We start from the raw sequence: 26,400 nt of genomic DNA on the forward strand, positions 1-26,400 counted from the left end.
AATGCATACTCATTATACAAACATGCAGTTTTACTTACAGATGCTACCCAAGAGAAATGAAAACACATCCACACAGATACTAACCTGGGCAGCATAGTGAGACCTTGTCTCTACAAAATAAAAACAATAAAATTAACCAGGCACGGCAGTGCATGCCTATAGTTCCAGTTACTTGGGAGGCTGAGGTAGGAGGATCGCCTGAGCCTGGGAGTTTGAAGCTGTGAGCCCTGATCATGCCAGTGCACTCCAGTCTGAGCAACAGACCAAAACTCTTTCCAAAAATAAAATCAAAATATATCCACACAAAAAACCTGTACACAAATATTTATAGACATTTTATTTATAATGGCTGAAAATGAGAACCCAAATGTACATCACCAGGTGCATGGATAAATAGCAATAAAAAGGAACAAACCACCGATACATGCAACAACATGGATGAATCTCAAAAACGAGATTGGAAAAGAAATGTCTTCCAAGACATGAGAATAAATTATAAAACATTAATTTTTTGTAATGGAAGACTACATGCCATATATGTAGATACATATACCTACATAGAAGACCACATACCGTATGATTCCATATGAAATTCTAGAGAAGGCAATTGTAATTTATAATGCTAAAACAGTTTGGATGCCTAAGGCTGGGATTTGAGGGGTGGAGCAGTGACTGCAAAAGGGAAGAGGGAACTTTTTCAGATGATGGACCTATTCTGTATCTTTTTTTTTTTTTTTTTTTTTTTTGAGATGGAGTCTCACTTGGTCACCCAGGCTGGAGTGCAGTGGCACGATCTCAGTTCACTGCAATCTCTGCCTCCTGTGTGCAAGCAGTTCTCCTGCAACAGCTTCCCAAGTACCTGGGACTGCAGGCACACATCACCATGCCCAGCTAATTTTTTTATTTTTAGTAGAGATGGGGTTTTACCATGATGGCCAGGCTGGCCTGAAACTTCTGACCTCAAGTAATAGACCCACCTCAGCCTCAAGTGCTGGGATTAAAGGCATGAGCCACCGCACCCTGGTTATTGTGTATTTTAATTGCAGTGGTGGTTACATGACTGTATGCATTTGTCAGACCTCACCAAACTCTACACTCAAAATGGCTGCACCCTATTCCCCACAATTATATCCCAATAAGGTTGATTTTAAAACCAAAATAAATACTGCCTTTGCATGATTCACAATGTCTCCTGTCCTCCTGAGATTCTGATTAAAGGTATTTTAAACTTTTATATTGCATTTCTTTGTCTCTCACCCTTTTTATTTTTCATCTTTTTTTATTGTGCTGTATTCACTCAGTCTCTTCTGATCTGATATTTCACAAATTCTCCTTTTTAATATTCAGTTTGCTGTCATATATTTTCAAGGGATTGGTCGGTTGGTTGGTTTGTTAACTATTATTTTAGGCTCATGAGCTCATGAGCAGGTTTGTTACTTAAATTGCATGTCACAATGGTTCAGTATAGCTATTATTTTGTTACACAGGTAATATGCATAGTGCTTGATGGTTTTTTTTATCCTCTCCCTACTCTCACCCTTCATCCTCAGATAGGTGCCTGGCTGTTTCCTTCTTTGTGTCCATGTATACTCAATATTTAGTTCCCACTTGTGAGAGAGAACATGCAGTATTTGCTTTTCTGTTCCTGTGTAAGTTCACTTAGGACTATGGCCTCCAACTGCATCTATGTTGCTACAAAGGACATAATATTCTTTTTTATGGCTGTGTTGTATTCCATGATGTGTATGTACCATATTTTCTTTTTTTTCCTTCTTTTTTTTTTTTTTTTTGAGACGGAATCTTGCTCTGTTGCCAGGCTGGAGTGCAATAGCACAATCTCGGCTCACTGCAACCTCCACCTCCTGGGTTCAAGCGATTCTTCTGCCTCAGCCTCCCAAGTAGCTGGGACCACAGGTACGTGCCACCACATCCGGCTAATTTTTCTATTTTTAGTTTCACCCTGTTGGCCAGGATAGTCTCAATCTCTTGACCTTGTGATCCTCCCACCTCAGCCTCCCTAAGTGCTGGGATTACAGGCATGAGCCACCACGCCCGGCACCATATTTTCTTTATCCAGTCTACCAGTGGTGGGCATTTAGGTTTATTTCATGACTTTGTTATTGTGAATAGTGCTACAATAAATCTACATATGTATGTGTCTTTGTGGTAAAAACAATTTACATTCCTTGGGGTATATACCTAATAATGGGATTGCTTGGTTGAATACTATACTTCTGTTTTAAGCTCTTTGAGAAATCTCCAAACTGCTTTCCACAGTGGCTGAACTAGTTTCCCACCAGCAGTAGATAAGCATTCCCTTTTCTCCACAACCTTGCCAGCATCTGTTATTTTTTTGACTTTTTAATAATATCAATTCTGATGTGTGTGAGATAGTGTCTTCTTGTGGTTTTGATTTGCATTTCTCTAACAATCAGTGATGTTGAGCATTTTTTCCTGTGCTTCTTGGCTGCATTTATGTCTTCTTTTTTGAGATGGAGTCTCACTGTCACGCAGGCTGGAGTGCAGGAGTACTGTGTTGGCTCACTGCAATCTCTGTCTCCTAGGTTCAAGCAATAAGCAATCCTCCTGCCTCAGCCTCCCAAGTAGCTGGGATCACAGGCACCCACCACCATACCTGGCTAATTTTTTAAATATTTTAGTAGAGATGGGGTTTCACCACGTTGGCCAAGCTGGTTTCGAACTCCTGACATCTGGTCATCCACCCGCCTTGGCCTCCCAAAGTGCTGGGATTATAGGCATGAGCCACTGCACCCAGCCAAATGTCTTCTTTTGAAAGTGTCTATTCGTGACTTTGCCCACTTTATAATGGGGTTGGTTGTTTTTTTCTTGTAAATTTGTTTAAATTGCTTATAGATTCTGGATATTAGACTTTTATAGGATGCATAGTTTGCAGCTATTATCTCTCATTCTGTAGATTGTCTGTTTACTCTGTTGATAGTTTTTTTTGGTGTGCAGAAGCTCTTTAGTTTAATTAGGTCCTACATGTTAATTTTTATTTTTGTTATAATTGCTTTTGGAGTCTTAGTCATAAAATATTTGTTATCTTCCTGGGTTTTTATAGTTTTGGGTTTTACATGTAATTTTTTAATCAACCTTAAGTTGATTTTTGTATGTAATATTAGAGATCCACCTTCAGTCTTCCACATATGGCTAGCCAGTTAGCTCAGCACCATTTATTGAAACAACCCATTACTTGTTTTTGTCTGCTTTGTCAAAGATCAAATGGTTATAGGTGTGTGGCTCTATTTCTGCACTGTCTATTCTATTCCACTGGTCTGTGTCTTATTTTTTACAAGTACCTTGCTGTTTTGGTTGCTGTGGCCTTGTAATACAGTTTTACGTTTGTTAACATGGTGCCTCCAGCTTTGTTCTTTTTGCTTAGGATTGCCTTGGCTATTCAAGCTCTTTTATGATTCCATGTGAATTTTTAAATAGTTTTTTCTAATCCTATGAAGAATGCCATTGGTAGTTTGATAGGAAAAACATTGAATCTGTAAATTGCTTTGGGCAATATGGTCATTTTAACAATATTGATTCTTCCTATCCATAGCATGGAATGTTTTTTCATTCATTTGTATCATCCCTGATTTCTTTGAGCAGTGTTTTTGTTATTCTTATTGTTGAGATCTTTCCCCTCTCTGGTTAGCTATACTCCTAAGTATTTTTATTCTTTTTGTGGCTATTGTGAATGGGATTGTGTTTTGATTTGGGTCTCAGCTGAGACATCACTGGTGTACAGAAATGTATGAAACAGATTTTGGTACATGAATTTTGTATCCTGAACTTTGCTGAAGTTATCAGATCTAGGAGCTTTTGGGCAGAGACTAACGGGTTTTCTAGGTCTAAAATTATATCATCCATAAACAGAGATAGTTTGACTTCCTCTCTTCCTATCTGGATGCCTTTTACTTTTTTATTTTGGCTCATTGCTCTGGCAAAGATTCCAGTACTTTGTTGAATAGGAGTAGTGAGAGTGAGCATCCTTGTCTTATTCCAGTTCTCGGGGGGAATGATTCCAGCTTTTGCCCATTTATTATGATGTTATCTGTGGGTCTATCATAGATGGCTTTTACCATTTTGAGATATGTTCCTTCAGTGCCTTGTTTGTTAAGGGTTTTTACATGAGGGGATATTGAATTTTATCAAAAACCTTTCTAGGCTCGGCACAGTGGATCATGCCCAGCACTTTAGGAGGCCAAAGCAGGTGGATCGCTTGAGGTTAGGAATTCAAGACCAGCCTCGCCAACATGGCAAAACCCCATCTCTACTAAAAATACAAAAATTAGCTGGGTGTGGTGGTGTGTGTGCCTGTAATCCCAGCTATTGGGGAGGCTGAGACATGAGAATCATTTGAACCCGGGAGGCCAAGGTTTCAGTGAGCCAATACTGTGCCACTGCACTCCAGCCTGGTTGATGGAGCAAAGAGTCTTTTCTGCATCTGTTAGGATGATAGTGTGGTTTTTGTTTTTAGTTTTGTTTATGTGGTGAATCATATTTCTTGATGTGTATGTTGAACCAACCTTGCATCCCAGGAATAAAGCTTACTTGATTGTGGTGGATTATCTTTTTGATCTACTTTGGGATGCAGATTGCTAGTATTTGTTGAGGATTTTTACATCCGTGATCATCAGGGATATTGGCCTGAAGTTTTCTTTTTTTGTTGTCTTGTTGTATTTCTGCCAGGTTTTGGTTTCAGGATGATTTTGGCCTCATAGAGTGAGCTAAAGAGAAGTCCCTTCTCCTCATTTTTTTGGAGTAGTTTCAGTAGGAGTGGCATCGGTTCTTCTCTATACATCTGGTAGAAAATTTGGCTGTGAATCCTTCTGGACCCTGGAATTTTTCTGGTTGATAGGGTTTTTAATTATTGATTCAGTTTCTCAACTCATTATTGGTCTATTCAGGGATTCAATTTCTTCCTAGTTCAATATCGAAAGGTTGTATGTTTCCAAGAATTTATCCATTTCCAGTTTTCTGGTTTGTGTACATAGAGATGTTCACAGCAGTCTTGGAAGTTTTTCTTTTGTTTATATTTCTGTGAGGTCACTAGTAGTATCCCCTTTGTCATTATGATTGTTTATTTGGATCTTCTCTCTCTTTTTCTTTATTAGTCTACCTAGTGGCCTATCAATCCTGCTTATTGTTTTGAAAACCAACTTCTGGATTTGTTGATCTTTTATATGGTTTTTTTGCATCTCCGTTCAGCTCTGAATTTTGTTATTTATTGTCTTCTGCTAGCTTTGGGGTGGGTTTGCCCTTGCTTCTCTAGTTCCTCTAGGTGTGATGTTAAGTTGTTAATTTAAGGTCTTTATAACTTTTTGAGGACATTTGGCACTATAAACTTCCCGCTTAACACTGCTTTAGCTGTGTCCCCAAGATTCTGGTATGTTGTATCTTTGTTCTCATTAGTTTCAAAGAATTTCTTGGCTTCTGCCTTAATTGTATTGTTTCCGCAAAAATCATTCAGGAGCAGGTTGTTTAATTTCCATGTAATCATATGATTATGAGCAATTTCCTTAGTATTGATTTCTGTTTTTACTTCACCGTGGTCCAAGAGTGTGTTTAGTTATGATTTTGTTTTTTTTTTTAATTTGCTGAGAATTGTTTTACAGCTGATTGTGGTCAATTTTTTAGAGTATGTGCCATATGCAGATGAGAAGAATGTATATTCTGTTTGTTTTGGGTGGAGAAGTCTATAAGTATCTGTTAGGCCAATTTGGTCAAATGTCCTGTGCAGGTCCTGAACATCTTTGTTAGTTTTCTGATTTGGTGGTCTGTCTAATGCTGTCAGTGGGGTGTTGAAGTCTCCCACTAACATTGTGTGGTTATCTAAGTCTCCTTGTAGGTCTGTAAGAATTTGCCTTATGAATCTGGGTGCTCCTGTGCTGGATGCATATATATTTAGGATAGTTAGGTTTTCTTGTTGAATTGAACCTTTTACCATAATGTAATGTTCTTTTTTGTCTTTTTTTGGTCATTGTGGGTTTAAAGACTTTTTTTCTGAAATTAAAATAGCAATCCTGCTTTTTTCTCTTTTCCATTTGTTTGGTTTTTTTCTATTCCTTTACTTTGAGCCTATGGGTGTCTTTGCATGTGAGATGGATCCCTTGTAGACTACATACAGTTGAGTCTTCTTCTTCATCCAACTTGCCACTCTGTGCCCTTTCATTTGGAGCATTTAACTTAGAAATTTAACCATTTACTTCAAGGTTAATATTGATATGTGGAGGTTTGATTCTAGATTACAAATTTGGTCTCTTTACATAATCCTATATTTCTCAGAAGCTTTATTCATTCTTCTCTATTGGTTTTTATTTGTTTTTATCTGAGATATTTCAAGAAACCAGTCTTTAAACTCTGAGTTTCTTTCCTCAGCTTGATTGATTCTACTGTTGATACTTGTGATTGATTGTATTATGAAATTCTTAGTGGCTTTTTCAGCTCTATCAGTTCAGTTTGTTTCTTAAAGTGATTATTTGAGTTTTATGCCCTATATCATTTTACTGTATTCTTTAGATTCATTGGTTTCAAAGTTTGTTACTGATTACTCTAATATCTGTCATCAGACAGATCTGTTTCTTTTGGTTCCTAAGCATCTCGTCAGGTTTCTCCATCTACTTTTTGTAATTGCCCTTGAAAATTTTTGTTATGAGGCTTCCAGAGAGAAACTTTGCCTTTGCCTCTTCTGGGTGCCTGAGAGCACTACTGGTTGTGAGCACATCAACCAAAGGTAGGGTTTCTGGACTTTGTTGTTTTGTAGATATGTGGTCTGTGGCCACAGAAGAATATATTTTTTCTTCTGCTTTCTTCATAACCAAAGTAGCTTCCCTGTAGTCCTGACTTTGAGGGAAGAAGTGGCATGCATTCACATATGGTTCTCCTTTATCTTAAAGTGATGCTCTTTGGGGATACTAGATCAATGATAGAGAGGGACTCTCTACCACACCCCTTTCTCTTAGTGGTAACAAACTCAGCTCCCAAGTGTGGAGTATTGTAAATGCCATCCTGGAAACAGGAAGTGTTGGTACTCCAAGATTCTGTTAGCTTTTCTCATTATATGCTTTCATTCAAAAATTGTCTTAGAACATTTTTACTATATTTTCCTCTGTTTAATGCTTTTAAACAGAGTTGTAGTGAAGTTCTTAATGGATGGATTAATCTGAATAATTTAGTAAGCCTTTACTAGATCCAAACATATACTCTTTTAATTTTTTATTGGATTTTAGGTTTTGGGGTACAGGAGCAGAGTATGCAAGACAGTTGCGTAGGTACACACATGGCAGTGTGCTTTGCTTTCCTTTTCCCCTTCACCCACATTTGGTATTTCTCCCCAAGCTATCCCTCCCCACCTCCCCCTCCCACTGGAACTCCCCTTTCCCCCCAATAGACCCCAGTGTTTAGTACTCCCCTTTCTGTGTCCATGTGTTCTCATTTTTCATCACCCGCCTATGAGTGAGAATATGCGGTGTTTCATTTTCTGTTCTTGTGTCAGTTTGCTGAGGATGATGTTCTCCAGATTCATCCATGTCCCTACAAACGACACAAATTCATCATTTCTGATTGCTGCATAATATTCCATGGTGTATATGTGCCACATTTTTCCAATCCAGTCTATTATCAATGGGCATTTGGGTTGATTCCAGGTCTTTGCTATTGTAAAGAGTGCTGCAATGAATATTCGTGTACATGTGTCCTTATAGTAGAACGATTTATAGTCTTTTGGATATATACCCAGTAATGGGATTGCTGGGTCAAATGGAATTTCTTTCTAAGGCCTTGAGGAATCGCCACACTGTCTTCCACAATGGTTGAACTAATTTACACTCCCAAAAACAATGTAAAAGTGTTCCTTTTTCTCCACATCCTCTCCAGCTTCTGTTGTCTCCAGATTTTTTAATGATCGCCATTCTAACTGGCGTGAGATGGTATCTCAATGTGGTTTTGATTTGCATCTCTCTGATGACCAGTGACGATGAGCATTTTTTCATATGATTGTTGGCCTCATATATGTCTTCTTTTGTAAAGTGTCTGTTCATATCCTTTGCCCACTTTTGAATGGGCTTGTTTGTTTTTTTCCTGTAAATCTGTTTGAGTTCTTTGTAAATTCTGGATATCAGCCCTTTGTCAGATGGGTAAACTGCAAAAATCTTTTCCCATTCTGTTGGTTGCCGATCCACTCTAGTGACTATTTCTTTTGCCGTGCAGAAGCTGTGGAGTTTGATTAGGTCCCATTTGTCTATTTTGGCTTTTGTTGCCAATGCTTTTGGTGTTTTGTTCATGAAGTCCTTGCCTACTCCTATGTCCTGGATAGTTTTGCCTAGATATCCTTCTAGGGTTTTTATGGTGCCAGGTCTTATGTTTAAGTCTTTAATCCATCAGGAGTTAATTTTAGTGTGAGGTATCAGGAAGGGGTCCAGTTTCTGCTTTCTGCACATGGCTAGCCAGTTTTCCAAACACCATTTGTTAAACATGGAATGCTTTCCCCATTGCTTGTTTTTGTCAGGTTTATCAAAGATTGTATAGTTGTAGATATGTTGTGTTGCCTCCGGTGCCTCTGTTTTGTTCCATTGGTCTATATCTCTGTTTTGGTACCAGTACCATGCTGTTTTGATTGCTGTAGCCTTGTAGTATAGTTTGAAATCCGGTAGTGTGATACCCCCCGCTGTGTTCTTTTTGCTTAGAATTGACTTGGCTATGTGGGCTCTCTTTTGGTTCCATATGAAGTTCATGGTGGTTTTTTCCAGTTCTGTGAAGAAAGTCAATGGTAGCTTGATGGGGATAGCATTGATTCTGTAAATTACTTTGGGCAGTATAGCCATTTTCACGATATTAATTCTTCCTAACCATGAACATGGAATATTTCTCCATCTGTTTGTGTCCTCTCTTATTTTGTTGAGCAGTGGTTTGTAGTTCTCCTTGAAGAGGTCCCTTACGTTCCTTGTGAGTTGTATTCCTAGGTATTTTATTCTTTTTGTAGCAATTGTGAATGGCAGTTCGTTCTTGATTTGGCTTTCTTTAAGTCTGTTATTGGTGGATAGGAATGCTTGTGATTTTTGCACATTGATTTTATATCCTGAGACTTTGCTGAAGTTGCTTATCAGTTTCAGGAGTTTTTGGGCTGAGGCGATGGGGTCTTCTAGGTATACTATCATGTCGTCTGCAAATAGAGACAATTTGGCTTCCACCTTTCCTATTTGAATACCCTTTATTTCTTTTTCTTGCCTGATTGCTCTGGCTAGAACTTCCAGTACTATATTGAATAGGAGTGGTGAGAGAGGGCATCCTTGTCTGGTGCCAGATTTCAAAGGGAATGCTTCCAGTTTTTGCCCATTCAGTATGATATTGGCTGTTGGTTTGTCATAAATAGCTTTTATTACTTTGAGATACGTTCCATCGATACCGAGTTTATTGAGGGTTTTTAGCATAAAGGGCTGTTGAATTTTGTCAAATGCCTTCTCTGCGTCAATTGAGATAATCATGTGGTTTTTGTTTTTGGTTCTGTTTATGTGGTGAATTACGTTGATAGACTTGCGTATGTTGAACCAGCCTTGCATCCCCGGGATGAATCCTACTTGATTGTGATGAATAAGTTTTTTGATTTGCTGTTGCAATCGGCTTGCCAATATTTTATTGAAGATTTTTGCATCTATGTTCATCATGGATATTGGCCTGAAGTTTTCTTTTCTTGTTGGGTCTCTGCTGGGTTTTGGTATCAGAATGATGTTGGTCTCGTAAAATGATTTGGGAAGCATTCCCTCTTTTTGGATTGTTTGAAATAGTTTTAGAAGGAATGGTACCAGCTCCTCTTTGTGTGTCTGGTAGAATTCGGCTGTGAACCCGTCTGGACCTGGGCTTTTTTTGAGTGGTAGGCTCTTAATTGCTGCCTCAACTTCTGACCTTGTTATTGGTCTATTCATAGTTTCAGCTTCCTCCTGGTTTAGGGTTGGGAGGACACAGGAGTCCAGGAATTTATCCATTTCTTCTAGGTTTACTAGTTTATGTGCACAGAGTTGTTTGTAATATTCTCTGATGATGGTTTGAATTTCTGTGGAATCTGTGGTGATTTCCCCTTTATCATTTTTTATTGCATCTATTTGGTTGTTCTCTCTTTTATTTTTAATCAGTCTGGCTAGTGGTCTGTCTATTTTGTTGATCTTTTCAAAAAACCAACTCTTGGATTTATTGATTTTTTGAAGGGTTTTTCGTGTCTCAATCTCCTTCAGTTCAGCTCTGATCTTAGTTATTTCTTGTCTTCTGCTGGGTTTTGAGTTTTTTTGACCTTGCTCCTCTAGCTCTTTCAATTTTGACGATGGGGTGTCAATTTTGGATCTCTCCATTCTCCTCATATGGGCACTTATTGCTATATACTTTCCTCTAGAGACAGCTTTAAATGTGTCCCAAAGGTTCTGGCACGTTGTGTCTTCGTTCTCATTGGTTTCGAAGAACTTCTTTATTTCTGTCTTCATTTTATTGTTTACCCAGTCAACATTCAAGAGCCAGTTGTTCAGTTTCCATGAAGCTGTGCGGTTCTGGGTTGGTTTCTGTATTCTGAGTTCTAACTTGATTGCACTATGGTCTAAGAGAGTGTTTGTTATGATTTCAGTTGTCTTGCATTTGTTGAGCAGTGCTTTACTTCCAATTATGTGGTCAATTTTAGAGTAGGTGTGATGTGGTGCTGAGAAGAATGTGTATTCTGTGGATTTGGGGTGGAGAGTTCTGTAAATGTCTATCATGTTTCCTTGCTCCAGGTCTGAGTTCAAGCCCTGGATATCCTTGTTGATTTTCTGTCTGGTTGATCTGTCTAATATTGACAGTGGAGTATTAAAGTCTCCCACTATTATTGTGTGGGAGTCTAAGTCTCTTTGTAAGTCATTAAGAACTTGCCTTATGTATCTGGGTGCTCCTGCGTTGGGTCCATATATGTTTAGGATCGTTAGCTCTTCTTGTTGTATCGATCCTTTTACCATTATATAATGGCCTTCTTTGTCTCTTTTGATCTTTGTTGCTTTAAAGTCTATTTTATCAGAGCTGAGAATTGCAACTCCTGCTTTTTTTTGCTCTCCATTTGCTTGCTAAATCTTCCTCCATCCCTTTATTTTGAGGCTTTGTGTATCCTTGAATGTGAGATGGGTTTCCTGTATACAACACACTGATGGGTTTTGGATTTTTATCCAATTTGCCAGTCTGTGTCTTTTGATTGGTGCATTTAGTCCATTTACATTTAGGGTTAATATTGTTATGTGTGAATTTGATACTGCCATTTTGATGCTAGCTGGCTGTTTTGCCTGTTAGTTGTTGTAGATTCTTCATTATGTTGATGCTCTTTGGCATTTAGTGTGATTTTGGAATGGCTGGTACTGGTTGTTTCTTTCTATGTGTAGTGCCTCTTTTAGGAGCTCTTGTAAAGCAGGCCTGGTGGTGACAAAATCTCTGAGTACTTGCTTGTTCGTAAAGGATTTTATTTTTCCTTCACTTCTGAAGCTCAGTTTGGCTGGATATGAAATTCTGGGTTGAAAGTTCTTTTCTTTAAGAATGTTGAATATTGGCCCCCACTCTCTTCTGGCTTGTAGTGTTTCTGCCGAGAGATCTGCTGTGAGTCTGATGGGCTTCCCTTTGTTTGTGACCCGACCTTTCTCTCTGGCTGCCCTTAGTGTTTTCTCCTTTATTTCAACCTTGTTGAATCTGACGATTATGTGCCTTGGGGTTGCTCTTCTTGCAGCATATCTTTGTGGTGTTCTCTGTATTTCCTGCATTTGAGTGTTGGCCTGCCTTGCTAGGTGGGGGAAATTTTCCTGGATGATGTCCTGAAGAGTATTTTCCAGCTTGGATTCATTCTCTTTGTCCCCTTCTGGTACACCTGTCAAACGTAGGTTAGGTCTCTTCACGTAGTCCCACATTTCTTGGAGACTTTGTTCATTCCTTTTTGCCCTTTTTTCTCTATTCTTGGTTTCTCGTTTTATTTCATTCAGTTGGTCTTCGACTTCAGATATTCTTTCTTTTGCTTGGTCAATTCGGCTATTGAAACTTGTGCCTGCTTCGTGAAGTTCTCATATTGTGTTTTTCAGCTCCTTTAATTCATTCATATTCCTCTCTAAGTTATCCATTCGTGTTATTATTTCCCCGTATCTTTTTTCAAGTTCCTTAGTTTCTTTGCATTGATTTAATACATGATCTTTTACCTCACAAAATTTCTCATTATCCACCTTCTGAAGTCTAATTCCGTCATTTCATCACAGTCATTCTCCGTCCAGCTTTGTTCCCTTGCTGGTGAGGAGTTTTGGTCCTTTCTAGGAGGCGAGGTGTTCTGGTTTCGGGTGTTTTCCTCCTTTTTTCACTGGTTTCTTCCCATCTTTGTGGATTTATCCACTTGTCGTCTGCGTAGTTGCTGACTTTTCGATTGGGTCTCTGAGTGGACACCCAGATTGTTGATGATGAAGTATTTCTGTTACTTGGTTTACCTTCTACCAGCCTAGCCCCTTCGCTGTATGACTGCTGAGGTCCACTCCAGGCCCTGCTTGTCTGGGGTGCACCTCTAGCAGCTGTGGCACAGCGAGGGATGCTACCAGTTTCTTTTTCTGCTATCTTTGTCCCAGGATGATGCCTGCCAAATGTCAGTCTTTTGGATGTAGAGGGGTCAGGGAGCTGCTTGAGGAGACAGTCTATACTTTATAGGAGCTCAATTGCTGAGCTGTGAGCTCTGTTGTTCATTCAGGGCTGTTAGGCTGCTATGTTTGATTCTGCTGCAACAGAGCTCATTAAAAAAACCCTTTTTTTCTCAAATGCTCTGTGTTGGGGGGTTCGGGCTTTATTTTTGGATGTCCGCTGAGGTGTCCTGCCCAGCTAGGAGGCAGACTAGCCACTGTTTGCCTGCCAAGGCTCCGCCCTGCTGTTGTGTGGTTCACCCTGTTGCTGCAGACTCTGCTGTTCTGCTGTGGTCTCCGCCCCGCCCTGCTTCGGAGTCTCTTCATTGTACCGGGTTGCCTCCACAATGGCAGGCTGTGTCAGCAGTGGGCGTGTATCTCAGTAGGGACGGGTTGCCTCGGCAACGGCTGGCTGCGTCAGCAGTGGGCGTGTATCTGAGTTGGGGCGGGTTGCCTCGGTAATGGTGTACGCCTCTACCCCACAGAGCGTCTCGGACCGTCTGCCCGAGTATTGTTTGAAATCGTGGTTTTGTTTGTCCCACTAGGCTACCCCAAACGCTCTGTCCCTGCAATCCCCTGGGCTGGCCCCCTGTCCAAGTCTCGTTCAGTCTCATTTCCAGCTTTCTCAATTCTCAGGTTGCCGGTTCAACAGGGCACCCAGACTAGCGCGCCCTGTGGGGAGCGCTGGGGTGGCCGGCCACCGCCACCCCAGCTGCTGGCTTCGCCAGGCAGAGGTACTGCCTGGCGTCCCACGTCTCCTTTATACTTGGGAGTTTCCCCGTTTCGTGGGCAACAAAGATCAGTCTGGAAATGCAGCTTTGACTCACCTCTCCACGGATTCAACGAAAGCTCCAATCCTGGGTTGTTCTTACAGCGCCATCTTGAGTCCTCCCCCCACATATACTCTTTAAAAGTATCCCACCTCACTTAGCATGGTAATCAAGAACTTGGCTTTCAATAATTTCTGTCCCATACAGAATTGACATACGTCTGTGGTCAGTTAAAGTATCCTGGGAATTGAAATGAACTGTGGCTACAAAATAAATCATTAGAACTGTTCCTGGGAGTTCGTATCAGGATCATTAAAACCACCATGGCACTTACATAATATGTAACAATTAAGAAACATTAGTTGTTGGTGTTAGTGTTATTTCTTAACTAAGATAAATATGTTATATACCATTATTTTTTAACTATACTACCTTATATGAGATGGTGAGGCTGGATGCAGATCAAGAAAGATAAAATGGAAAGAGTTTTATAGTTTGTTATACTCACAGTTCCCTGGACAAACACAATATACTACACAGGACCACTCAGGGGAAGCGCTGGGGTCAATCATGAGATAGAAGGTAAAGGGGGCAACTGTGAGCCCAAACTTTATTGTGGTTTCTACAGGAAGGAACAGATAATGCCATGGTGAACAAGTTTTAGATTGGCTGATGTGAACAAGTTCAGTAGGCTCCAGGGTGTAGCGGCTGTTTCTGGTTTGGTTGGTTGCTTGCTTGCTTTTTCTGGCACCTGGCCCTAGAGTAATCACAGCAGATGTAGTGGCCCAGAATGTGGCAGTGGTTGGAGTTGTACCCTCAGATGCTCAAAACAGGAACTGGCCAGCCTCTTTGCCAGGGTCTCAAAACTGAGTCAAGACATGTAACTATATTACACCTTCAAACAATTTATGGTATAGGATCCTAAGCTTGTGATACAAGGACACATTGCTCTAATTGACCAAAGTGCCTAACCTTAATTTATTTTTACACTGTGTTGAAACAGTAGATGAAAAAGTAAGGGTCTGTTGTATTGGCTGAAATCTTCAATACATCTTGAAAGAATGTACCATAATTTTTAACTAAGTTTCTTCCTTAATGATGGACTGTCTGTACTGAGAATGTCCTGTAAAGACTTAATATCCCACTTTCCAGCATATTAGCTTTTTCATCAGTCAGTATGCTTTGGTGATTAGAAACTATAAATCTATTCAGAGAAAGTTTCTTCCACTTGGCAGATATTTTGGGTCAAGTTTAAGAGAAAGGCAGTGCTACTTCTTTTTTGGTTTCATTACATTTGATTTTCCCAGAATAAAAAAGGTAACAAATCAATTTGGTTTAATATCATTTTTATATTAAAAATAACATGTAGACTATTAAAATGATATATATTAATTCTGCAATAATAGAAACATTAATACTTTATATACTAGCTTTAATGGATTCATACACTTACGTGAAAATATCCAAATCTACTCTGATTCTGAATTTTAGTACCCCTGTAAAAGTATTTCGCAGTATTATTAGCTTCTTGGCTGTTCATCTTTTCACTCAATCAAATTCAGGATTATACCTTGCGATGTAAAATGTCTATTTCAGTCTGCAGATGTTTACAAGTGTATCCAGAAACAAAAGCAGATTTCCTATCTTTGTTTCTCCTAGCATTCATCACTGTCAGTAATTATGTTTTATACTTATTTCTTTACATGTTTTAAAATATTCTATCTTTCCCATGAGACTATCAGCTCCATAAAGTTTTCTTTAATTCTTTGCTGTATCCCTAGCTCCTAAAAGAGTGTCCAGCACTAGTAGATGTCAGAACGTATTTGTTGAATGAATGAATGAAAGCTAGTGAACTTGATCAATTATTGTTTCTAGGCCAAACTCTTGCTTCAGTTTTGATCCTTTCTGGTCAAAGTAGAATTTCAGCTTTTTGAAATACATTTGAACTTTTAAAATATGATATAGGCTGGCCACAGTGGCTCATGCCTGTATGCCTAACACTTTGGGAAGCTGAGGTGGGCAGGTCAAGAGGTCAGGAGTTTAAGACCAGCCTGGCCAACATGGCAAAACCCCATCTCTACTAAAAATACAAAAATTAACTGGGTGTGGTGGCGTGTATCTGTAATCCCAGCTGCTTGGGAGGCTGAGGCAGGAGAATCACTTGAACCCAGGAGGCGGAGGTTGCAGTGAGAGAGATCCCGCCACTGCACTCCAGCCTGGGCGACGAAGCAAGACTCTATCTCAAAATATATATATATATATATATGATATAAGGCATCCTCAGTATTTAACAGACCTAAGAAACTTGAATCCCCTTAACTGTACCACTGCTGTAAAATGAAACTTCTTTCTTATATTACGAACTTGAAAATGCTATTGATTCTAAGAATTATTATGAAGACTGTTAATAATAAGTAAGACATAGTCCTGAACATAAGCACGAGGATTAATTGGGTGAAATAATTTTTAAAAATTAGTATTGCTCATAATTAAGGTCATACATCCAGAGGAGAAATATTACACACAACATTGTTACTAGGATTATCCAACCATTTTCTAACTCCTGTTCTTAAATCTAAGTACACAGCCATATAACACAGACCTCTGTGAACTATACATGTATGTCCACAGGCACCAGTCCATCAGAAATTATTGGCAGACAGTATCTGGTTGAATGGGTATCTATATATGAACATAAATATTTGTGTAAGCATAACAGTCCATATAGTGTTGGGCACTTGATAAATATTCTTTAAATGTTTTTAGGTTATTTAAGCAGTCTTGAAATGAGTTTTAAAGGAGTTTGCTAACCAGCAGTGCAACACCAAAGAAGAATTCTTTCAGCTTGAATTCTAGTATGCAGTGCCTCTTTATGAGCAAGCAAAGTAGCCCATATATGACTAATATAAAGGAGTTTACTAGAAAGAGTTGTCAAAAAATTCATCAGTCCTGCTGCTTGTTATCACACCATGATAGCTTAATTCATTTGAACACTGAAAATTATTTGTTTGTATGGGCTTTTTGGCATTGATTTTAACTAAAATTCAAATACTGTAAAGAAACTCTATAGTTTCCAATAACCATGATTTTAAAAACAACCTAAATGTGGTCCATAGAATGACAGATTGCTCCTCTCTCTTCCTGTCTCCTTTCCTGCACCTTCATAGTCAGCTTTCATGTGGGGTTCTTTCTCTTCTTTCTCCTTAAAGTTTTTCAAATCCATTTACCTTCATCCCTGCTCTCCCTACCTTAGATCAGGTCACCATCATGTCTTATCTCTCTTACTCTTTGTTTATCCCTGGACTGCTGCAACGCATGTCCAATCTCATTTCTTACATGTGTGTCCAATCTCATTTCTCATCAATTCCTATTTTTTATTATTCTACTTAAGATTTTAGAGGAACCGCCATCACATTAAGGTCCTTTTATTATAATAAAAGGTAATATTGCTAGCTTTAAAGAACAAAATAATATGCAAATCACCCAGTGCTTTAGAAATAGCTGCTAAGTAGGAAGCCAGCTAGTCACTTCTCTTTGTGGGCAGTGGTGAGGAGCGGGAGAGTACCAGTACTCTGATACCTGCTTTGCTGTTATCCAGCAAGGACTCATACCTTTTAAAAGACAGTACCAGTGAACAAAACAGGCAAAACTCCCTGCCCTCATGGAGCTTTCATTCCAATAGGAGAGATAAACATTAAACAAGAGAAATTAAATATGATAGATGATAAGTGCTAAAGAGAAAAATAAAGCAGAAAAAGAGAATAGGCACTGTATGTGCCTATTTTTGAGAGTGCACCATTTTAGAAGAGGTCAGCAGAGATAATCATCCTCCACTCTCCTGCCCTCTTTCTCTTCTGCCTTAGCCAGCCATAGCTCTGTTTAAATCTAACTCGTCTTCTCTCTACTTTACCCATTCAGCTTAAGGTGGCTGGAAAAAAACACACAGCCAACCCAGGTTGTCTCACTTTAAATTTATGACCACAAAAGGGGCCTTTAATGCTGCAAGGAAATCATTTTATATATTCTACTGTCTTTGGTGACTATTTCATACCCTTTTTTCTTCTCCTCAAATCTTTTTGCAGCTCCTCCCCCATCATCACTTTTAATCAATAACTTCAATTCCTATTTCACTAACAAGAGAGAAGCAATCAGAAGGGAACTTTCGCAGTTGCCGACCCTGCAGTTATATTTTCCCATGCCTATCTGCTTGGCTTGTAATGCTCCAGTGTAAGACCAAACTCTTCATTTGTCCCTAGATTTTATTTTTGTTTTGCTATAGTGCCTCCTTGTTAGATGTTCAGTTAAATACAAAGAATCATTTTTTATTAATTTCCATAAAAATAGAAATGCCAAACATAGCAACATGAAATGGTTAACTACCCTGAGATAAATAAATAGAAATAATTCATAGAATAAGCAATTTGAAGCAAACCAACCAATCTTCTAAAGAAAATTCCTACTTAAGTGAAATCTTGGCTTTCAAATTGATTTGAACTTTCCACTAGCACTGGCCAGATATGCTCAGGAAATCACATTTGGTAACAAAGCCCTGCCTAGCCTAAATGGTCAAGATTGCAGTTTGTATCTTGACCAGCAGTATATGTAAATTCAGTAAATCCAGTAAATATTACTACGATTTTTGCCATCTTCTGTTTTTTGTTTCAAAGCTTACCTCCTTTTCCAACCAGCCTGAAAAATCAAGTCTTGGTAAAGGATAACACGTTGAAACCTCATCTCTGTTTATATATTTATAAGGAAGAAGAAGAAGGGGGAGGCAGGGAGGAGGAGGAAAAGGGGGAGAGAAAAGCTCATGTACTTATCTTATTTTTACTTGCACAAAAAGATTACTGTTATTAGATTCTGTTCTAGAAGGCAGTAGATTTTAGGCAAGATTTATATATATGAATTGCATCCCTCCTATTTGGAGAACATAAATCACACTGAAGATTATACATGAAATCAATAAAATGTATCTACTGAAGTATTTTCACTGACTTATCTTACCTATTAGTCATAATACTAAATTCTATGACAGTCATAATAAATTTATAAATTTTCAAGTACAAAAATTTATTTTTAATGAAAAAATATGTTATAAAGGTGATAATCTGCCCATGACATACAACAGCATCCATACTGAGCATCAGCAGTTTGCTATATGCTATGTTGTACCATTAAAGTACCAGACTAACTGCTGGATGGTACTTCCATATCTCTAGGGAAGAATTCATTTGTTCTCCTTAGAAGTGGTATGGTTTTAGTGATCCAATGGTATAGCCCAAGTCTTGAACCAATTGGGTCTTTTATTAATAATAAATTACAAAATAAACTACAGAGCATTTTAAAATCAAATGGCACATTTGATGCATTTGACTCTCCCTGTAGTGATTTCTCTATGTATACCACAGGTTTATGCATGCTAGCATTCATATCAAAAGTGTTATTGATCACTTTCAAAAGTGAGCCTCTCCAGGTTAGGCCCCAGAATCCTGTTTCTCCATGTGCGTTATTGTGACATATTAAACATCAAGGCTTTCCCCCTGAAAATATACCTTTTAAAAAGTACTAGCCTTCCTTGGTCTCTAAATTAGGTTGTGTGCGTTGAATCTTGAAAGTGCTTGACTGTTTGCCTCTGTCCTCTCTACTTCATAACAATTGAATTCTTATAAGTTGGCTATTTTCTTGCTTGCTTTTTGTCAACCTATTTGCTACAGTTACGAGAATATTAGAGGCAAAACCAAATATAATTATAGTCACAATATCCTTAGTCCTCCCTTGACTTGTTTTATTCTCCATGGAAACTTCTGTACCTTCTGGCAACTGACAATTAAATATGATTGCCAGTACCTGTGATATTTTTTATTATCTACACATAGGTAACTACAGCCAAAATTAAATGTAACACAAAATAATTAAATAAGTTTTTCCGAATTCCGACCAACTCAAGATGGCATGGTGAGAACAACCCAGGATTGAAGCTCAGTGAATGTGCAGAGGGTGAGTCAGGGCCGCATTTCCAGACGGATCTTTGTTGCCCACAGAACGGGGAAATTCCCAGGTATAAAAGAGACGTGGGACGCCAGAGAATCGGTTTTGGCTGGTGCAGCCGGCGGCCGGCGCAGCAGTGCAGCGGTGCTCCACAGCGCTCCGCACAAAGCGCATTGGTCCGGGTGCCCTGTTGAACCGTCAATCTGAGACTTGAGAGGGCAGATTGGCATATCCATCTGACTGAACGGGACTTGTACAGTGAGCCAGGCTAGGAGATTCCAGGAAAACAGCGTTTGGGCCAGGGCAGTGGGACAAACAAAATGGCAGTTCCAAACGCTCCAGGTGGAGAGTTTCACTGCAGGCACAGCTGAACTCAATACGGTGCAGCTCCGTGGGGGAGGGGCGTTTGCCATTACCAAGGCCACCCACCCTTACTGAGGTACACTCCCATTGCTGATGCAGCCTGCTGTTGCCGAGGCAACCTGCCACAACAGAGAGACTCCACTACAGGGCGTAGCCCGTGGCAGCAGGGTGGAGACTGCAGCAGCAGGGCAGAGCCTGCAGCAACAGGGCGGACCTCACACCAGCAGGTTGGAGCCTCGGCAGGCAAATAGTGACTAGACTGCCTCCTAGCTGGGCAGGACAGTGCAGCGGACACATAAAGAAAACCCCAACCCCCCGAGACAGAGCATCTGAGAAAAAAAGGGGTTTTTTAATGAGTTCTGCTGCAGCAGAATTAAATGTAGCAGCCTAACAGCCCTGAATGAACAACAGAGCTCACAGATCAGCACTTGAGCTCCTATAAAGTACAGACTGTCTCCTCAAGCAGCTCCCTGACCCCTCTATATCCAGAAGACTGACATTTGGCAGGCATCATTCTGGGACAAAGATAGCAGAAAAAGAAACTGGTAGCATCCCTCACTGTTCCGCAGCCACTATAGGTGCACCTCAGACAAGCAGGGCCTGGATTAGACCTCAGCAGTCATACATTGGAAGTGCTAGACTGGTAGAAGGAAAACCAAGTAACAGAAATACTTCATCATCAACAATCTGGGCCTCCACTCAGAGACCCAATCAAAAAGTCAACGACTACTCAGACTTTGTGGATAAATCCACAAAGATGGGAAGAAACCAGCGCAAAAAGGATGAAAACACCCAAAACCAGAACACCGTGACTCCTACAAAGGACCAAAACTCCTCACCAGCAAGGGAACAAAGCTGGATGGAGAATGACTGTGACGAAATGACAGAATTAGACTTCAGAAGGTGGATAATGAGAAACTATTGTGAGCTAAAAGAACATGTTTTAAATCAATGCAAACAAACTAAGAACCTTGAAAAAAGATTTGAAAAGAATCGAGGAAATGATAACAAGCATGGATAACTTAGAGAGGAATATGAATGAATTGAAGGAGCTGAAAAACACAATACAAGAACTTGGCGAAGCATGCACAAGTTTCAACAGCCGAATTGACCAAGCAGAAGAAAGAATATCAGAAGTCGAAAATCAAGTCAATGAAATAAAATGAGAAACCAAGATTAGAGAAAAAAGCACAAGAAGGAATGAACAAAGTCTCCAAGAAATGTGGGACTATGTGAAGAGACCTAACCTACGTTTTATAGGTGTACCAGAATGTGACAAAGAGAATGAATCCAAGCTGGAAAATACTCTTCAGGATATTATTCAGGAAAATGTCCCCCACCTAGCAAGGCAGGCCAACACTCAAACGCAGGAAATACAGAGAACACCACAAAGATATTCCGCAAGAAGAGCAACCCCAAGGCACATAATCGTCAGATTCACCAGGGTTGAAATAAAGGAGAAAATACTAAGGGCAGCCAGAGAGAAAGGTCAGGTCACCCACAAAGGGAAGCCCATCAGACTCACAGCAGATCTCTCAGAAGAAACTCTACAAGCCAGAAGAGAGTGGGGGCCAATATTCAACATCCTTATAGAAAAGAACTTTCAACAGAATTTCATATTTAGCTAAACTGAGCTTCATAAGTGAAGGAAATGTAAAATCCTTTGCGAACAAGCAAGTACTCAGAGATTTTGTCACCACCAGGCCTGCTTTACAAAGAGCTCCTGAAAGAGGCACTACACATAGAAAGGAACAACAAGTACCAGCCATTCCAAAATCAAACTAAATGCTAGAGAGCATCAACATAATGAAAAATCTACAACAACTAACAGGCAAAACAGCCAGCTAGCATCAAAATGGCAGTATAAAATTCACACATAACAATATTAACCCTAAATGTAAATGGGCTAAATGCACCAATCAAAAGACACAGACTGGCAAATTGGATAAAAAGCCAAAACCCATCAGTGTGCTGTATCCAGGAAACCCATCTCACATGCAAGGATAAACAAAGGCTCAAAATAAAGGGATGGAGGAAGATTTACCAAGCAAATGGAGAGCAAAAGAAAGCAGGAGTTGCAATTCTCAGCTCTGATAAAATAGACTTTAAAGCAACAAAGATCAAAAGAGACAAAGAAGGCCATTACATAATGGTAAAAGGATCGATATAACAAGAAGAGGTAACGATCCTAAACATATGTGGACCCAATACAGGAGGACCCAGATACATAAAGCAAGTTCTTAACGACTTACAAAGAGACTTAGACTCCCACACAATAATAGTGGGAGACTTTTAACACTCCACTGTCAATATTAGACAGATCAACCAGACAGAAAATCAACAAGGATATCAAGGGCTTGAACTCAGACCTGGAGCAAGCAAACCTGATAGACCTTTACAGAATTCTCCACCCCAAATCCACAGAATATACATTGTTCTCAGCACCACATCACACCTACTCTAAAATTGACCACATAATTGGAACAAAAGCACTGCTCAGCAAATGCAAAACAACTCAAATCATAACAAACACTCTCTTAGACCATAGTGCAATCAAGTTAGAACTCAGAATACAGAAACCAACCCAGAACCGCACAGCTTCATGGAAACTGAACAACTGGCCCTTGAATGTTGACTGGATAAACAACAAAATGAAGGCAGAAATAAAGAAGGTCTTCGAAACCAATGAGAACAAAGACACAACATGCCAGAATCTCTGGGACACATTTAAAGCGGTCTCTAGAGGAAAGTATATAGCAATAAGTGCCCATATGAGAAGAATGGAGAGATCCAAAATTGACACCCTATCATCAAAATTGAAAGAGCTAGAGGAGCACAATCAAAAAAATTCAAAACCCAGCAGAAGACAAGAAATAACTAAGATCAGAGCTGAACTGAAGGAGATTCAGACATGAAAAACCCTCCAAAAAATCAATAAATCCAAGAGCTGGTTTTTTGAAAAGATCAACAAAATAGACAGACCACTAGCCAGATTGATTAAAAAGAAAAGAGAGAACAACCAAATAGATGCAATAAAAAATGATAAAGGGGAAATCACCACAGATTCCACAGAAATTCAAACCATCATCAGAGAATATTACAAACAACTCTATGCACATAAACTAGTAAACCTGGAAGAAATGGATAAATTCCTGGACTCCTGTGTCCTCCCAACCCTAAACCAGGAGGAAGCTGAAACTATGAATAGACCAATAACAACGGCAGAAGTCGAGGCAGCAATTAAGAGCCTACCACACAAAAAAAGTCCATGTCCAGATGGGTTCACAGCCGAATTCTACCAGACAGACAAAGAGGAGCTGGTACCATTCCTTCTGAAACTATTCCAAATAATCGAAAAAGAGGGAATGCTTCCCAAATCATTTTATGAGACCAACCTCATCCTAATACCAAAACCGGCAGAGACCCAACAAGAAAAGAAAACTTCAGGCCAATATCCATGATGAACATAGATGCAAAATCTTCAATAAAATATTGGCAAGGCGATTGCAACAGCAAATCAAAAAACTTATACATCATGATCAAGTAGGATTCATCCCAGGGATGCAAGTCTGGTTCAACATACGCAAATCTATAAACGTAGTTCACCACATAAACAGAACCAAAAACAAAAACCACATGATTATCTCAATTGATGCAGAGAAGGCCTTTGACAAAATTCAACAGCCCTTTATGCTAAAAACCCTCAATAAACTCGGTATCGATGGAACATATCTCAAAGTAATAAAAGCTATTTACGAAAAACCAACAGCCAATATCATACTGAATGGGCAAAAACTGGAAGCATTCCCTTTGAAATCCGGCACTAGACAAGGATGCCCTCTTTCACCACTCCTATTGAGTATAGTACTAGAAGTTCTAGCCAGAGCAATCAGGCAAGAAAAAGAAATAAAGGGTATTCAAATAGGAAAGGTGGAAGCCAAATTGTCTCTATTTGCAGACAACATGATAGTATACCTAGAAGACCACATCACCTCAGCCCAAAAACTCCTGAAACTGATAAGCAACTTCAGCAAAGTCTCAGGATATAAAATCAATGTGCAAAAATCACAAGCATTCCTATACACCAATAACAGACTTAAAGAAAGCCAAATCAAGAACGAACTGCCATTCACAATTGCTACAAAAAGAATAAAATACCTAGGAATACAACTCACAAGGAACGTAAGGGACCTCTTCAAGGAAAACTACAAACCACTGCTCAACGAAATAAGAGAGGACACAAACAGATGGAGAAACATTCCATGTTCATGGTTAGAAAGAATTAATATCGTGAAAATGGCTATATTGCCCAAAGTAATTTACAGAATCAATACTATCCCCATCAAGCTACCATTGACTTTCTTCACAGAACTGGAAAAAACCACCATGACCTTCATATGGAACCAAAAGAGAGCCCGCATAGGCAAGTCAATTCTAAGCAAAAAGAACACAGCGGAGGGCATCACACTACCGGATTTCAAACTATACTACAAGGCTACAGTAATCAAAACAGCATGGTAATGGTACCAAAACAGAGATATAGACCAGTGGAACAAAACAGAGGCATCGGAGGCAACACAGCATATCTACAACCATAGAATCTTTGATAAACCTGACAAAAACATGCAATGGGGAAAGGATTCTCTGTTTAATAAATGGTGTTGGGAAAACTGGCTAGCCATGTGCAGAAAGCAGAAACTGGACCCCTTCCTGACACCTTACACTAAAATTAACTCCAGATGGATTAAAGACTTAAACATAAGACCTGGCACCATATAAACACTAGAAGAAAATCTAGGGAAAACCATTCAGGACATAGGAGTAGGCAAGGACTTCATGAACAAAACACCAAAAGCATTGGCAACAAAAGCCAAAATAGACAAATGGGACCTAATCAAACTCCACAGCTTCTGCACGGCAAAAGAAACAGTCACTAGAGTGGATCGGCAACCAACAGAATGGGAAAAAATTTTTGCAGTCTACCCATCTGACAAAGGGCTGATATCCAGAATTTACAAAGAACTCAAACAGATTTACAGGAAAAAAAACAAACAAGCCCATTCCAAAATGGGCAAAGGATATGAACAGACACTTTACAAAAGAAGACATATATGAGGCCAATAATCATATGAAAAAATGCTCATCATCACTGGTCATTAGAGAGATGCAAATCAAAACCAAATTGAGATACCATCTCACGCCAGTTAGAATGGCGATCATTAAAAAATCTGGAGACAACAGATGCTGGAGAGGATGTGGAGAAAAAGGAACACTTTTACACTGTTGTTGGGAGTCTAAATTAGTTCAACCATTGTGGAAGACAGTGTGGCGATTCCTCAAGGCCTTAGAAAGAAATTCCATTTGACCCAGCAATCCCATTACTGGGTATATATCCAAAGGAGTATAAATTGTTCTACTGTAAGGACACATGTACACGAATATTCATTGCAGCACTGTTTACAATAGCAAAGACCTGGAATCAACCCAAATGCCCATTGATGATAGACTGGACTGGGAAAATGTGGCACATATACACCATGGAATATTATGCAGCAATCAGAAATGATGAGTTTGTGTCATTTGTAGGGACATGGATGAATCTGGAGAACATGATTCTCAGCAAACTGACACAAGAACAGAAAATGAAATACCGCATATTCTCACTCATAGGTGGGTGACGAAAAATGAGAACACATGGACACAGGGAGGGGAGTACTAAACACTGGGGTCTATTCGGGGGAAAAGGGGAGGGCCAGCAGGGGTTGGGAGCTGGGGAGGGATAGCCTGGGGAGAAATACCAAATGTGGGTGAAGGGGAGAAAGGAAGCAAAACACACTGTCATATATGTACCTATGCAACTGTCTTGCATGTTCTGCACATGTACCCCAAAACCTAAAATGCAATAAAAAATTTTAAAAAATAAAAAAGTAAAATAAAATAAGTTTTTTCTAGGAGATAATTTTTTATCTTAGTATCAGAGAACTTAGGATCAGAAGCTTTTTAACAATTTGAGTTTCTGTTTGATATTTTTGGGTTTAAAGTTTAATTTGTAATATTTTATGAATTCATCTATAATTATTTCCTCTTAGCTACTACTCCTTTATCTTGAAATGTATGTATCACAAAGAATTTTGAGCTTCAAAGAAGCTGTTATACTAGTTAACTTATTAGTATGTGGTATCCATAACTGCAGTATATCTCTGCTGATCTTTCTTAAATCAGAGATTGTTACTATTTTTATAGGTTAAACCAACAAACCTCTATGGGAAAAAAAAAATGAGATTTGCCCTACCAGATATCAAAATGCATAAAGCAGTATTGGCACCAGAATAGATCATTTGAACAGAATACAGAAAAAAAAAAATGTAAAATCGGAAATTTTGGTCATGATAATTGTGACATTTTAAATTAACTTGAAAAGATGATGTTAGAAAGATAGAAAATCATTTAGAATATTCTTTTTTGCATGTATAAAATAAATTCCAGATGTATTAAAGAGCTACTTATAAAAAAGATGGTATTTAAAAAAATAAGATTATTTTTATTCTCTTGAAATAGAGAAGACTTTCTAATCAAAACACAAATCCCAGGATCCAAAAAAGAAAAACTGATTAAGCTAT

General features: G+C 39.1%; 1 protein-coding gene across 5 annotated transcripts in view; it reads left to right on the plus strand.

The window, feature by feature from the left end:
* SCLT1 (sodium channel and clathrin linker 1) overlaps nt 1-26,400 on the plus strand; it is a 245,784-nt gene that overhangs the window by 185,316 nt on the left and 34,068 nt on the right. Inside the window, exon 19 of one of the 5 annotated variants that reach the window (XR_008480049.2) lies at nt 1,817-1,914. The exons of 3 other annotated variants lie outside the window; for them this stretch is intronic. Coding sequence is in view for 1 of the 2 variants with exons in the window: in XM_054252919.2 (XP_054108894.2) it covers nt 1,794-1,902 (109 nt within the window). In the remaining variant the exon portion in view is untranslated. Of the gene's footprint in view, nt 1-1,793; nt 1,915-26,400 lie in introns of all 5 variants that reach the window. One more of the 5 variants, XM_054252919.2, reaches the window with a different exon arrangement.

The sequence above is a fragment of the Callithrix jacchus genome, chromosome 3 (assembly GCF_049354715.1).
Source record: "Callithrix jacchus isolate 240 chromosome 3, calJac240_pri, whole genome shotgun sequence".
Classification (NCBI taxonomy): domain Eukaryota; kingdom Metazoa; phylum Chordata; class Mammalia; order Primates; family Cebidae; genus Callithrix; species Callithrix jacchus.